This window comes from Seriola dumerili, unplaced genomic scaffold (genome assembly GCF_002260705.1).
Source record: "Seriola dumerili isolate Sdu_G_001 unplaced genomic scaffold, Sdu_1.0 BDQW01000003.1, whole genome shotgun sequence".
In the NCBI taxonomy this organism is placed as follows: domain Eukaryota; kingdom Metazoa; phylum Chordata; class Actinopteri; order Carangiformes; family Carangidae; genus Seriola; species Seriola dumerili.
The window spans coordinates 11947544-11959983 of NW_019174258.1; the positions used below are offsets into that span (position 1 = coordinate 11947544).

Genomic DNA, 12440 nt, shown 5'->3' on the forward strand with positions numbered 1-12440 from the left:
GAGCGAGGAGACTGTGAGGAGAGAAGGCCACTGTGTGTCCCTAACGCTGACCCACCCTGCTAATGACAGGGTGCCGTTTGGACCCAGCTAACCCCAAATTACTGCCCTCGCCACCAGCTGTGACCACTGCACTCTCAGAAAGTAACACAGCTAACAAGAATCTTTAAGAGGTCTTTACATCGAAACTATAGGGGATATGCAGAAGGTTCCTTGAGGGATCCCTTCGCAAAGTCTTCCTGAACCTGTCAGTACTTACACATCACATCCATATAATATTTGATCTTTCTATTGAAAAATGTACAGGGCTACTTTTAAAATATTGCCTCCAACTGTCCTTGTTGTTCCTTTTGGATGAACAGAGTGAATCTCTCACTTTAGAGTGGGCTTCTAGCACGATTCAGAGGACACACATCAACGCATCAGGATGTCATGAAAACTAAATATAATATCAAAAACTTCCAAAACTGCTGCTAGATGTTGTTTTCCACAGCAGAACTACACTGTGTGTTTTTGTATGGATGTCTGTTGTGATACTGAAGACTGAGGAGTAGTGTCAGTCCTCACCCACAGGTTTTTGTGCAAAATTATAAAATGTAACAGAAGAGGACAAAAGAAGAGGACACTGACCTGTCGGTTCCTCTCATCCACGATCCGGGTGATCTGGATCTTCTTCCTCCCCATTGCCAAAATACCTTCCAATAAAAGCCGAAGAAGAATATCAGTAGACTCCAGGTAGTTCAGGGTTCAACAGACGATCCTCACATACAGTCCCACTGTCAGCTCTGTTAGTCCAGTATCAGCTTGGCATGGTTTGCTGAGAAAGAGCAAGACAGAGACAGAATCAGTTTAATCCCTTCACAGCATGAACAATGCCAATATTTACACAACCATATAGTGCATGTTCATAAGAGCACCACTTAACAAATAGGTATAGATTCATGCATCTAAGTTTTCAAACCCAGGCTTTTTACAAGACACAAGATAGTATCAAGAAACTCAACATCTACACAGTTTGCTAGACACAAAACATTCATTTTACTCAAATTTCTGAATGGCTACAATATTTACTAAAGATTACAGTGCTACAGATTATAATCTGTGTCAGTCTGGTGGCACCTGACGGATCATTCTTGCAATAAGTCTTCAGGCTCTGCTTTCATTCTTTATTTGCCATTTTTCTCCTCAGTCTGGTTACTGTACATTCCCATGCACAGATGTCTTTGTCACTGCTAATTTCACTGTCCTCTGTCACAGCTGCATCTTCACCTGACAGCAACGAGTGTCACACCAAGGTTTACTGACCAACCAGCAGGACTTTCATCCCTCACTGGATTCCCACCCACAATCAATGCCAACTGTGTTTGTTGGAATCCAAATATCTCTTTTGTCTCACGCAGTCTTTTCCAAAGTACTTTTCATCTTTTGTTTTTGAAATTAGAATGTAAACACTGGATCTAGACCAAACACGCCAAGACGGACACAACTGGCTGAGAAAAACCAGGAGAATTCAGTCCAATGCCTCTCCTTCATTACGCACCTTTTCTAGCTGTCTCCAAACTCTCCCCCACAGCAGTACTCCCTCATGTGCACCAACATATTTAACCCTGCAGTCTTGAGGGAACTCGCCTCTGCTCTCCAGTTTCCTCCTCCTGCAGGAGTGCCCACCTGCCTTGCCGTGTCCCTCCTCAGCCTCAGTGTTTCTCAGCCTTGCCTTCCCCCAGAGCTCCTTAGCTCTTTCCTAATCTCATCTGATCTGGGAGGAGGCAGAGAGTGTGGCGAAGCCAGGCTTTATCCTAACCCTCTCTGGATTACTGCAGCATGTGGAGCCCAGAGCTGAGCCACCAAAACCCCCACTGCAGACCCAGTTCTCAGGGTTGGGAGATGGGACAAATGCATTTGTCATGCACCAGTGGAAATTTATTGGTGACTTTTGCTGATTTAAATGACCTCTGTATTTGATAAAAGATAATATAACTGAGTGCCAGTCACCTAAATGCCCCATACAGCAGATAAATAAGGAATAAATAAAATGAAATAGAAAATCCCATGTTGATTTAAAATTCATTTAAAACCTACTTTCCTGAAGTCTTTCTTCGCCTGCTCTGTTATTGCCCCATTTGACTGATTATTTCAGTGCTTCCTATTGAAAATACACTCCATCTCATATTTCATATTCTTCTTTTATCGTCCTTCAACATTTAAAAGCTGAGTTGTATGTTATCGTCTAACCCTTCCAGTTCCCCACCAGCCCAGATCCCAGCTGACCCTGCCAAGACAGTTCAGGGTGTAAACACTATAACAAAGACTCCTTGCATATTTGGGCTTTAAAGGTCACAAGGATTTATCTGTTTTACAATCTGGATGATTTGATGGCAAGACACAAATAATTTGAAAAGCGAAAAACAATCCACCACTCTTCTGAGTTTTCATTTCCATGACAAAAGAGATAATACACATTTCTGTGCTTCTGAGTGATGGTGCCGTTTGAGTTCTATGTTATATTGCTAATTTTGAAGCAGCTAAATCCTTGAAGCTGCATTAAGTCACTCTTTAGTGCTCTGGTCTAGTTAGGAGTTAAGCCCTGAAAAAGCAGGAGACACTTTTTAGCACTTCTGTAAAGACATAATGCTCCAGCTTTAGCAACAAACAATCTTAATCACAATAATCAAACAGACTCAAAACTACTCTCCTGTCTGTCAGGACAGAAAACCTGGAACTGGGACTGACACTAGTCTTACTGCTACTGCTGCCAATGCCAGTATTTAATATTATGGTCGCTACTATACTGCTGAAAAATAATTTTGTTTGTTTTTTACTCAGGATAGATTTGATGTGAAGATCTTTAGTCTTTCAGTGTGACAACCCTGTTTATTAGAAACAGTCTGAAGTCCCCAGTGTGTGGCGTTATTTATTTCCTGAAGTAATTTTAGTGAAATACTGTAACATAAATTCTTCTCATTCTCATTAAGTCTTACTTTAAAACATGTAAAATATAACTCTGATGTCTATTTTCCATTTCGCAGGAGATTAAAAACTTTCATATTATTGCAAAAGTTTATTTCATTCAGTTACTGAAATCAAAAATGGTTTTGAAAATCTAATTATATTAAATTGAGAAATAAACTCAATTATCACTCTTCAACTGAATTGCTAATTTAACAAACTGAATCTAATCTAATCTAATTTCTGTTAATAAAGGAATTCACCTAATCAACCCTGTCAACCCTGTATACACTACTAATTTGTTTTTCTAAAGACACTTTGTATGGAAACCCAATTGCTGCTTGGATTATGTTTTTTTTTTTTTTTTTAATTTTCTTTATTTTTAAGCGCCACACAAGTATATACTTCACCAGGCGATCAGGGTGGATAGTGAGATCAGACAGTGACACCTGAGACAGTTTCCTAATCTGAATTGCTGTGACTGCATTAACAAAACCATAAAAATGTTTTTTAAATTATTGTAGTTGCTACAGGCGAACAAAATATGTTGTCAGTGAACATTTTGAACATTATGTAACTTTGCAGATATGTTCATTAACAACATTTTCTCATTATGTTGATAAAAGTTATTGAAGCAGCATTACATCTCTTAGAAAATATATTTACAAATTAGTATATAAATATAATTTCTAGGAAACAGGGCCGCACTAGCAGTTGATCGTTGCATTTTTAGTCTGCAGAGTCTGTGGAGCATTACTGCTGCCTGTTCTACATCTCCTGGTGCATGTGCTTCCCAGACAAGTTGTCCTGATCAGCACAGATGTAATATGTTACTATGGCAGAAACTCTATCTGGGTGGCGTGAAAATCAATACAGCACAGAGGGATGAGCCAACAGGCTGCAGCAACCAGCACTCACACAGACATCTGCAAGGCCGGGCTATTTATCATAACTTCATAACTTCAGCCAAAAGAAAAGTCACACCTAATCTAATACAATGAGCACCACAATTTAAAAAACATTTTATAGCAATTCAGGATACGCTCGACAGTAGCTAGTGACTAAATTATATGTTTACAGACTGAATCCTCTTGAGTCTCTTTGAATAACTCTAGCTACACTCAATGTTTTTAGATTATATATTAAAATGTTGATTATACACATTCACACAGGAGTGGAAAACAACAGAAACACAACATAAGAGTCACAAATGAATCTGTATGATTCCTCTATTTTATATTAAGTATAGCAAGTACTTTTGGTATCGTGTAGAATAACACATTTTAACAATTATTTATTTATTTTCTGAATATTTAGTGTTTATTACATCATTTCCAAAGGCAAAAGAAAGAAAAAAATAAAACATCAATGAAACAGCTCTGCAGTTTTCTTATCTATACTCGTTCTGACCTTCTCAACGCCTGTCTCTAACTTCAAAATACTCCCTGCCTCTGGATGTATCCTTAACAAGAAGTGCTAAGCCCCCAGAGCGAACCTCACAGCCAAATGCACTCCTCTTTATCTCACCCATGAAATCCAATTCCTGTGGATCTTTGGAAGCGTGACCATTCTTTGTTAGGGTGTGAAACACACTTTTCTAAGGTTGGATTGAACAGGATTTTATAGCTGTCACGCCTATACAATAGCAGAATGTCACTTTTTGTTGTTTGGGTAAATGGGACCTTTCTGAATGGCGTACATGAACGTAAGATGAGGAGAAAATAAATATGTTTTTGCTCTGTCTGCTGTGATGGCTAATATATTTTACTGCCACACTAAGGTATTAGTCATTTGAAAAAGTGACCACATAATAAAGCGTTTGTTCACATGGCATAATACATTTTAGGAAATACACTTACTTGCTTTCTTGCCAAGAGTTAGTTTAATTATATTTAAATATGAAGCTAGAACCAGAAAATGTTTGTCTTAGCTTAGCATAAAACTTGGAAACAGGGGGAACATCTAGCCTGGCTCTGTCCAAAAGTAATAAAATCCATCCTGTCATCACTGTGATACTGAGAGGCAATGAGCTGAGACTACAGGATGTTGCTGTACCCGGCCAAGAAACAGTCCAGCACATAACTTCCTGTAAAACTACAAATTATTGTTTTTACACTTTACAGAAAAAACAAAGTGAGTTTTAGATGTGCTGGTAGGGTTTGTTCAGTGACTAGTGACTGACACTGTTGCAATAGCAGGATCCTCTAATAACCCCGGTAACAGCAGACGACCGTGACCTATGACTGTACTGGGCAGTTCAGAAAATGTGAAGTGTAGAAAGTGGGAGTTTGAAAAAGAACAGGGTGTTGCTGATGAGCTGCATGAAGTTCATCCTTCCACGAACAAATGAATGCTAAAACATCTGTCTTCCCCTTAGAGAACTGACGACATCCTGCTCATTCAAAAACATGTTAGAATTACGATCACAGATATCAACCAATGTATGTCTCAGAACTCAGCTCGCTCTGTCATAAAAGGAAAGACAATAGTATTGATTACCACAGAATGATGCCAGCAGGACTGGACACAGCTAAACCACAGAATAAAACCCCTCCACACTGCTAACTTCCTGTTAGCTCTGACAGCTACACTATCTCCTCTTTCATGACCTGTCTGGCAGTTAAAGAGGGAGTGTAAGTGGAAATAACCCTCCAACCACCACCACCCACACACACACCTCCACTGATGTTCCTCATTCAGCTGAGAATAAATTTCTTACTGTATCTAATGTAATTTACACTGACTGCAAAAGTAGAATAAACTTCCACAATACCTCGCCAACATGAAACCAGATTCTGCTTGACAGAACAACAGAACTGCAACATCAACAATTAACTTAATTATAACAACACAACTAGTTTAATTGTTTGTGGAGATAGAACAAGACACAGGTAAAGTGATTAGATGAAGAAGTACAAAGTCCCATACTATACCTGTCCAATGGAGATATGGAAGACACTGTGTCTACAACACCTTATATGTCTATGGAAAGGACTAGAATTTGTGAAGCATTTAAAGGAATACTTCAACATCTTTGCTCTCTTGTCTGAAGTTGGATTAGAGGATCAATACCACTCTCGTATCCGTGTATTAAATGTCAACACACAGTTAGCTTAGCTTGGCATAAAGACTGGAAATAGCTAGGCTAATAGCTAGCCTGGTTCTGTAAAAAGGTAAAAAAAAAATCCTATGTAGACTCATAGCTGGACTTTGTTACCTCTGGACAGAGCCAGGCAAGCTGTTCCTGACTTCTTTTTACACAAAAAAGCTAAGTTATGCTAAGCTAAGCTAACAGGCTTCTGGTTCATATTCACCATAGTGACCACAGTTTCACATCTAATTTGCAAGCGTTTTTTTTCCCCAAAATATCAAACTATTCCCTCAAACTAAACCAACAAAGCTTTGCTGCATTGATGTGATACAGGGAAAACTGACTATTAGTTAAAACCAGTGTGTTAAGAATTGTCACGGTTTCATTTAAAGCAAGACACTGTGATAGAAGCTTCCTGTAGACTTTGAATGCTCCTAATTAGCTTTTCAACACTGTAACACATGCTGAGGGGTTTTTCAACCTTCACTAATTGTGAAAAGTGTTACCTTTAACCTTGAAAACACTCAGGCAATCTTTCTACCAATTATTCTTCAGGTAATGGTTTGTAAGCTCTTCCACAGTGACATGCATCTCATCCATCCTGCACAAGAACATGGCAGGGCCCCTCTAACACTGGCCTGTTGACCCCAATAAACCCCAACAAATCGGGTCAACACAAGTGTAAAAATCACAGTTCTAATAACAGTTTTAACATCACGAGCTCTAATTAACAACCTCCCTTTTAACATTTCCTCATTTAAAGAATAAACAAAATTAGAGCTGGTGAAGGTTAATCATGCTGAGTCTTAGCAGCACCAGGGTGTTTCCAGTGCAAAACAGCACAAAGTAATTGGCAACCCTTTCATCCCTCCTCCTCATTAAAGACCAGGGGCTCATCTCTAATTGTGCTGACCCCAACGTGACCTCTGCTCCAGTCACTCCAGCAGTGAATCAATGAGGCTTCAAGCTGATGGTAGCCAGCATTCACCACTAGGTAACCCCCCCCCCAATCTTCGGCTACTCGTGGAATAAAGAAACCACTGTCTCTGATCTGTGCAGGAGTAAACATAAATCTGGTTCGGTAGATCATGAAGCTGAGCCTGGTTATCAGTGCAGAGACAGCCATGGTGAGATCCATTTCTTGGAAGATGAAAGTTTCTGTTTCGTCACTGTTTACAAACGTGTTAAGGACTGATGGCACAGATTATATTGTTTATTTGTATCTTTACCTTCCCAACAGCTCTGCTCATCTCCTTGCTCTGCTCTGCTTCCTCTTTTGCTCAATCTCATCCTTCTTCCTCCAGCAGCTTATTTGCATCGTAGCCATCAGCAGGAAGAGATTCCTCAAGGCATAACGAGGCGGACTGATAGAAGATTCTTCCCCCCCCCTCGGCAAGCCCGGACATTCTTTGAAGTTCTCATAAATGGAGTTTTTTTTAAAGTTCTTGGGGGAACTTATTCATAGTAAACAGGCAGCCTATGTGGTGGACCAGCTCCCTGAGGGAGATGGAGTGAGATCAGGCTTGTTTACTGGCTGAAGTGTTTAACACTTCCCTGTTTACAGAACGACCCTCCCCACATGCCAAGCTGTGAATATGAGTTTTCTTTGATGTAACGAAAGCGAATGACAATTTATGTAAAAGCATAATGGAGTTGCAGCAACTTAAAAGCACCAGCAATGAAATTAGCATTTTCTTATGCAAATGATGCTCTGGCACAATGAAGGATCTTTGAATAAGCAGAAGTTAATACACACGTCACAACCAGCAACGACAGCTGCAAATGAGTGTCCTTGTAAATCTGCCCAATGACAAAACCCGAGACGCAGTTCAGTTCGATCTTAAAATGTTCCACTTCACCCTTTACTGTGGCTCACTGAGACATGAACGTGTCTTTTATAGCAAGACAGGAACAAGGAAACCAAGTGCTGCTGTTGTCTGCTGCCAGGCACGGCAGGAGCATGCACTGTGATTAATTCATCACCCACGGTCAGACAGGCTAGCCTCTGGTATCATGCAGCCTGAGTATCGACGCTGGCCTCTGCTGCTTTGCGGGTCACTGAGCTAATGAGTTTTTGCCTGAAATGTAATAATTAAAGTCATCTTGCCCCACCAGCAGCCCAGCCATTTAATGCCAGGCTGAAGGCCAGGCAGATTATATGGCTTAAACTGTCATCTGCCATACTACCCGACTCCTGCAATCAGTTAGCAAACTAAGAGCTTGTGTTACTGTGTGAAGTATGGATCACTATAAGAAGGAAATGAGAGTAGAAAAAAATCTCATGTGAGAGTGTGAGTATACATTTATGCAGGGCATAATAACAAGAAAATAATAAATGTGTTCTTACAAAAAGAAAACCCTGATACAAAATTTGTGAATTTCACAGTCAAGCTCTTAGCTTAAGGCCTACATTCATCAACACCCTGTTCTCCTGCATGCTGCAATGTTACTCACAATCTCCCAGCCTAGTAAAAACTCCAAGACAGCAGTCTGCTCATTTAATTACTGGCCCACTGTGATGTCATTTCATTATTGTGTTGCTTTTATGACAGTGGGATAAGATTTTCCTGTCTCAACACAGAGACACTGATGTCATGCTTGCAACACAGATTGAAACACAAGCTGCCCTGTAAAATATGCTTCCCCTTCTATACTCTGTTCTTTTCATAAAAAAAAAAAAAAAACACTAATTGGTCTTCAACTGAACTTTCAAAACTGACACAATGCTTTCTGCTCTCTGCTAGCTAAGCGGTGACAATGAGTTGCAGTGACTGTGGACTGAGGAGAAATGACATTGGTTAAATGTCTCATGCAGCATGTACACTATAATATTTATAACAGGGAAAAGAGACCACAGCTCTGCTGGGCCAATAAAATAAAAAAAAATCCCGCAACTGCTCCAAAACATGTCAAGGACCCTCAAACACGCTACTGTGACTTGTAATACCTCGTTTCAAGCCCATTTAGTCAGTCAAATTCAGAAGCATAACATAGGTCTGTGAAAAAGTTACATATTACTGTATATCTTTACAAAACACTCCTCTTGCAATGCTGAGTGAGGCAGTGCTGAAGACTGTAGAATAATATCTACGGAATCAAATCCCACAGCACCATCATGCAAACACCACTTACACATATACTGTAGATCTGCACCACCAATCTTTTCCTCCCTCCTGCTCTGTGTTCACTGCAGATGAGTTTGCAGAGCTTCATAACTCCATCACTGAGAAGCATCTCTAGCCTCAGCCCAATCTTTTGATCTACTAAATGATATTATAATGAATTCTTTAACATTTTTGTTTGTTCCTGCTCTCATTGAAATTCTGTGCTTTCAGCAAAGTAATATCTTCCTTTTAATGTTGCGAGGCAATGGTAAGTAGATCTGAGGCCTCTATGCTGAAGGTCCTCCAGGCAATCTCCTATCCCCCCACCCCTGACTCCCTCTTACACTCATATAAACACATTTTCCAACACTACCATCTCTCTCTTTGAGATTACTGGGTAAACAGTGGACTCTTTTTCAAGTTAGTGTATGTACAGGACAAGTAGAGTTCAGTTGGAGCCATTATGCAAGCGCTTCCACATGCATTCATCCTGCATCAATCTCATGTTAGTGGTGTATACAGCAGTAATGAAGATTGCTCCTTGTGAAGTGGCACTTCAGACAGGCAGACCATGAGAAACATGTGCCACTAAAGCTCTTTATATAGATTCTTTTGTATATTTTAGTTTAAGTGACACAAAATCAAAGCTTTGGCCTGTTTAAATGGCTGAAACTGTTTCTGGCAAACTTAAAGCTATATCTAGACATTTAAAGTTCATCTTGGAGTTTGTTGTGTTTAACACTCAAGATAACCATTTCTCGTGATCAATGAAGGGGTAAGAACTGGGTGTTTCAAATGTGCAATTCACTGCACACTCCTATAAGACAGAGATGAGGACTTAAATGAAAGGAATTGAGAGCTCAGAATATAGGCTACAGATTGACAGTGTTGTGCTGCAGGAGTAGTTTGTATGAATGTTTTTTAAAGGCAACAGATGTAGCACACAACTCAATCAGAGTGAAGCCTTGCTCTCATTATACATACAGATGTCATTTAAAGTGCTTGTAAATGTGGCAAATTAGGGCTGATCAACTCAATATCATGATTATTTCAAACTTTTAACTTGATTACAATTTATGAACACTTACTTTGTCTATCTCTCTTTTTTTTTAAATCACCTTTGGTACTGTCTGGTAGTCGTGACTGATAAGAATCAATCAAAAAGCGAGTCGAGTGTCTGTGTCATCGTCTCCAAAAGTCTCTGTTTCTGCCTGTCTAGACAAGAATGCAACCCGGAAGTCCAGCAGTGTTTCCAGAAGTCTCTGTTTTAGGGGCACAAAAAGTCCTGAGTAGTGCATGTCTGAGCTAAACATAGCAAAAGTGATGAGTTTTAAACCTAAAACGTATTTGCATTGACGTAGCCTGAGGCTCAGTGTTTGTGCTTGAGTGGATTAACATGAGCAAGATTAAGTCATGCGAGCTTGTAAATGTCAGTTTTGATACTTTTTCAGTTAATTGTCTAATCTAAACTTTTTTACTTATAACATAACTTTATTAAAATTATTGAAATGTATCATGTGTGATTTCTGAATCGGTTAATAAATGTTAGCAGCTGGTAGCTTGTCCATCCTGCAAACTGGCTGCAGACTATTCTTATGAGGAATCATGAAACTAAGGTTAACTGTGTGAGTTTGCTCACAGTTATTTCTCTTTAACTGAATTGCTGGCATGAGAAATGAAATTACAGCTGGGATCGCCTCATCAGTTTCTGGGTCACCTGGGATTAGGGTGTATATTTGCTGAAAGACGTGTGACATCACACTGGGTGCTTCTGCTGGAAATTAACATCAGACTGAACAGCCAGGCTGCAACAAGGCGAGCTGACGTCAGTCTGTGGTCTCCAAATCACCAATAACCAGACAATCACAATCAACATCTATTCAGGACAAACATATCAGAGGTGAGCAAACACAAGACCAGAGATATCATGCACATATCTGGAAGTCTGGAAAATAACAGTACACTTAAGGTATGTGAAGCTGTACAAACTCATCCTAATGTCAAAGCTCAGCAAAATAAGTCAGAGGTTGAATTTAAAGCTACAGTGCATAAGCTTTTGAGTTTCTTTTTTTTATTTTTTATTGTTGAAATATGCTTTAAGGCGTATCTTAACTGCCTCTTAGCTATTATATTTGTTTGCAGTACTTCTAAAGGTAAGATGATTAAAAAGGAGATACATATTTTTATAGCAAATTCTCATTTTATTAGCCCATAGTCAGAAGCACTAAGTTAAACAAGCTACACTAGAGTGCGTGGAAGTTGCTGGTATAACCTAGTCCTCAGCTCAGCATGGAGTGAGACCGTCTTCATGTGCAGCCGGCATTAATGAAGTGTTGGCACCATTAAGAACCGTGTCAGGACTCTGAGTAGACCCAAACCGCTCTCTGGTCTGGACCTTGTCTCTGCAAATCAACACTGAGTTTAATTAAGCCAAGCCACGCTGCCATTGACCCAACATTACTGTTTAAGTTGGCAGGGCCAAGGGAAACCTATTTACTGGGAGCAACAAAGGCAGTTTTATGTGACTGCAGGAAAGTAGATTGCAAGGCTAATATTTGGAAATTGTTTTATTTGATTTCTGTATTTATTGAGTGTAATTTCTGAGCTCCTCTGCGGCAAATTTAGCATCAAACGTGCGAGTGTGTGGCCCAGCGGTCAGACGGCAGGCAGCCAGAGGTTTGGCTGGTTTGGAATGACCAGCTCAGGCCTGATTACTGGGGCGACCCGGCAGGAAGAGTTCTCAAGTCCAGTAGATTAGGAGCTCTTCCAGATAACACAGCAAGAGGAGAGGAGAGGAGAGGAGAGGAGCAACCCTTTACTGTTAGAAGGTATTGCTCAATACAACCAACATAACTCCCATATAAATATAAACATGAAACACATTTTAAAATTCCCCTGAGCCCTCAGCACTTTCTGCAAGTAATCAGAATCAGGAAATCCAGAGTTGACATTACACACGCATTAAAAAAAATGAAAATAGTCTTCAGTTTCTTTTGGTAAAATGTCAGGTAAAGTAGAAAAAGTGGTTCTGTTCTGGTTGGGAAAGGGTGTTTTTTATTGTGGAGATTAAATGAGGGCAGTAATTCACCTCTTAAGATCACTTCTTATTTTGAGAACAAACTGCTTCTCTCCTCATATGTAGACACAACTGCGCCCTCCATAATGAATAAAGCCTTATTACTGGATGTGATGAAACCATCGGAGAAAATACGATAATTTCCACCAAACAGATATGATGTCTGTTTCATGTAATCACATCAGAGAGAAGAGGTATATTCCACAGGTCATATAACCTTTAACTG

At 39.8% G+C, this 12440-nt stretch overlaps 1 protein-coding gene across 2 annotated transcripts in view; it reads right to left on the reverse strand.

The window, feature by feature from the left end:
* The window catches only part of LOC111218336 (myocyte-specific enhancer factor 2A-like), a 44519-nt gene that overhangs the window by 25099 nt on the left and 6980 nt on the right, over positions 1 to 12440 (reverse strand). Inside the window, exons 1-2 of one of the 2 annotated variants that reach the window (XM_022740606.1) lie at positions 1538 to 1581; positions 628 to 814 (exon numbers count right to left, since the gene is read on the reverse strand). In XM_022740606.1, the coding sequence (XP_022596327.1) occupies positions 628 to 681 (54 nt within the window). In that variant the 5' untranslated portion in view covers positions 682 to 814; positions 1538 to 1581. Of the gene's footprint in view, positions 1 to 627; positions 815 to 1537; positions 1582 to 12440 lie in introns of those variants that run through there. The other variant, XM_022740598.1, reaches the window with a different exon arrangement.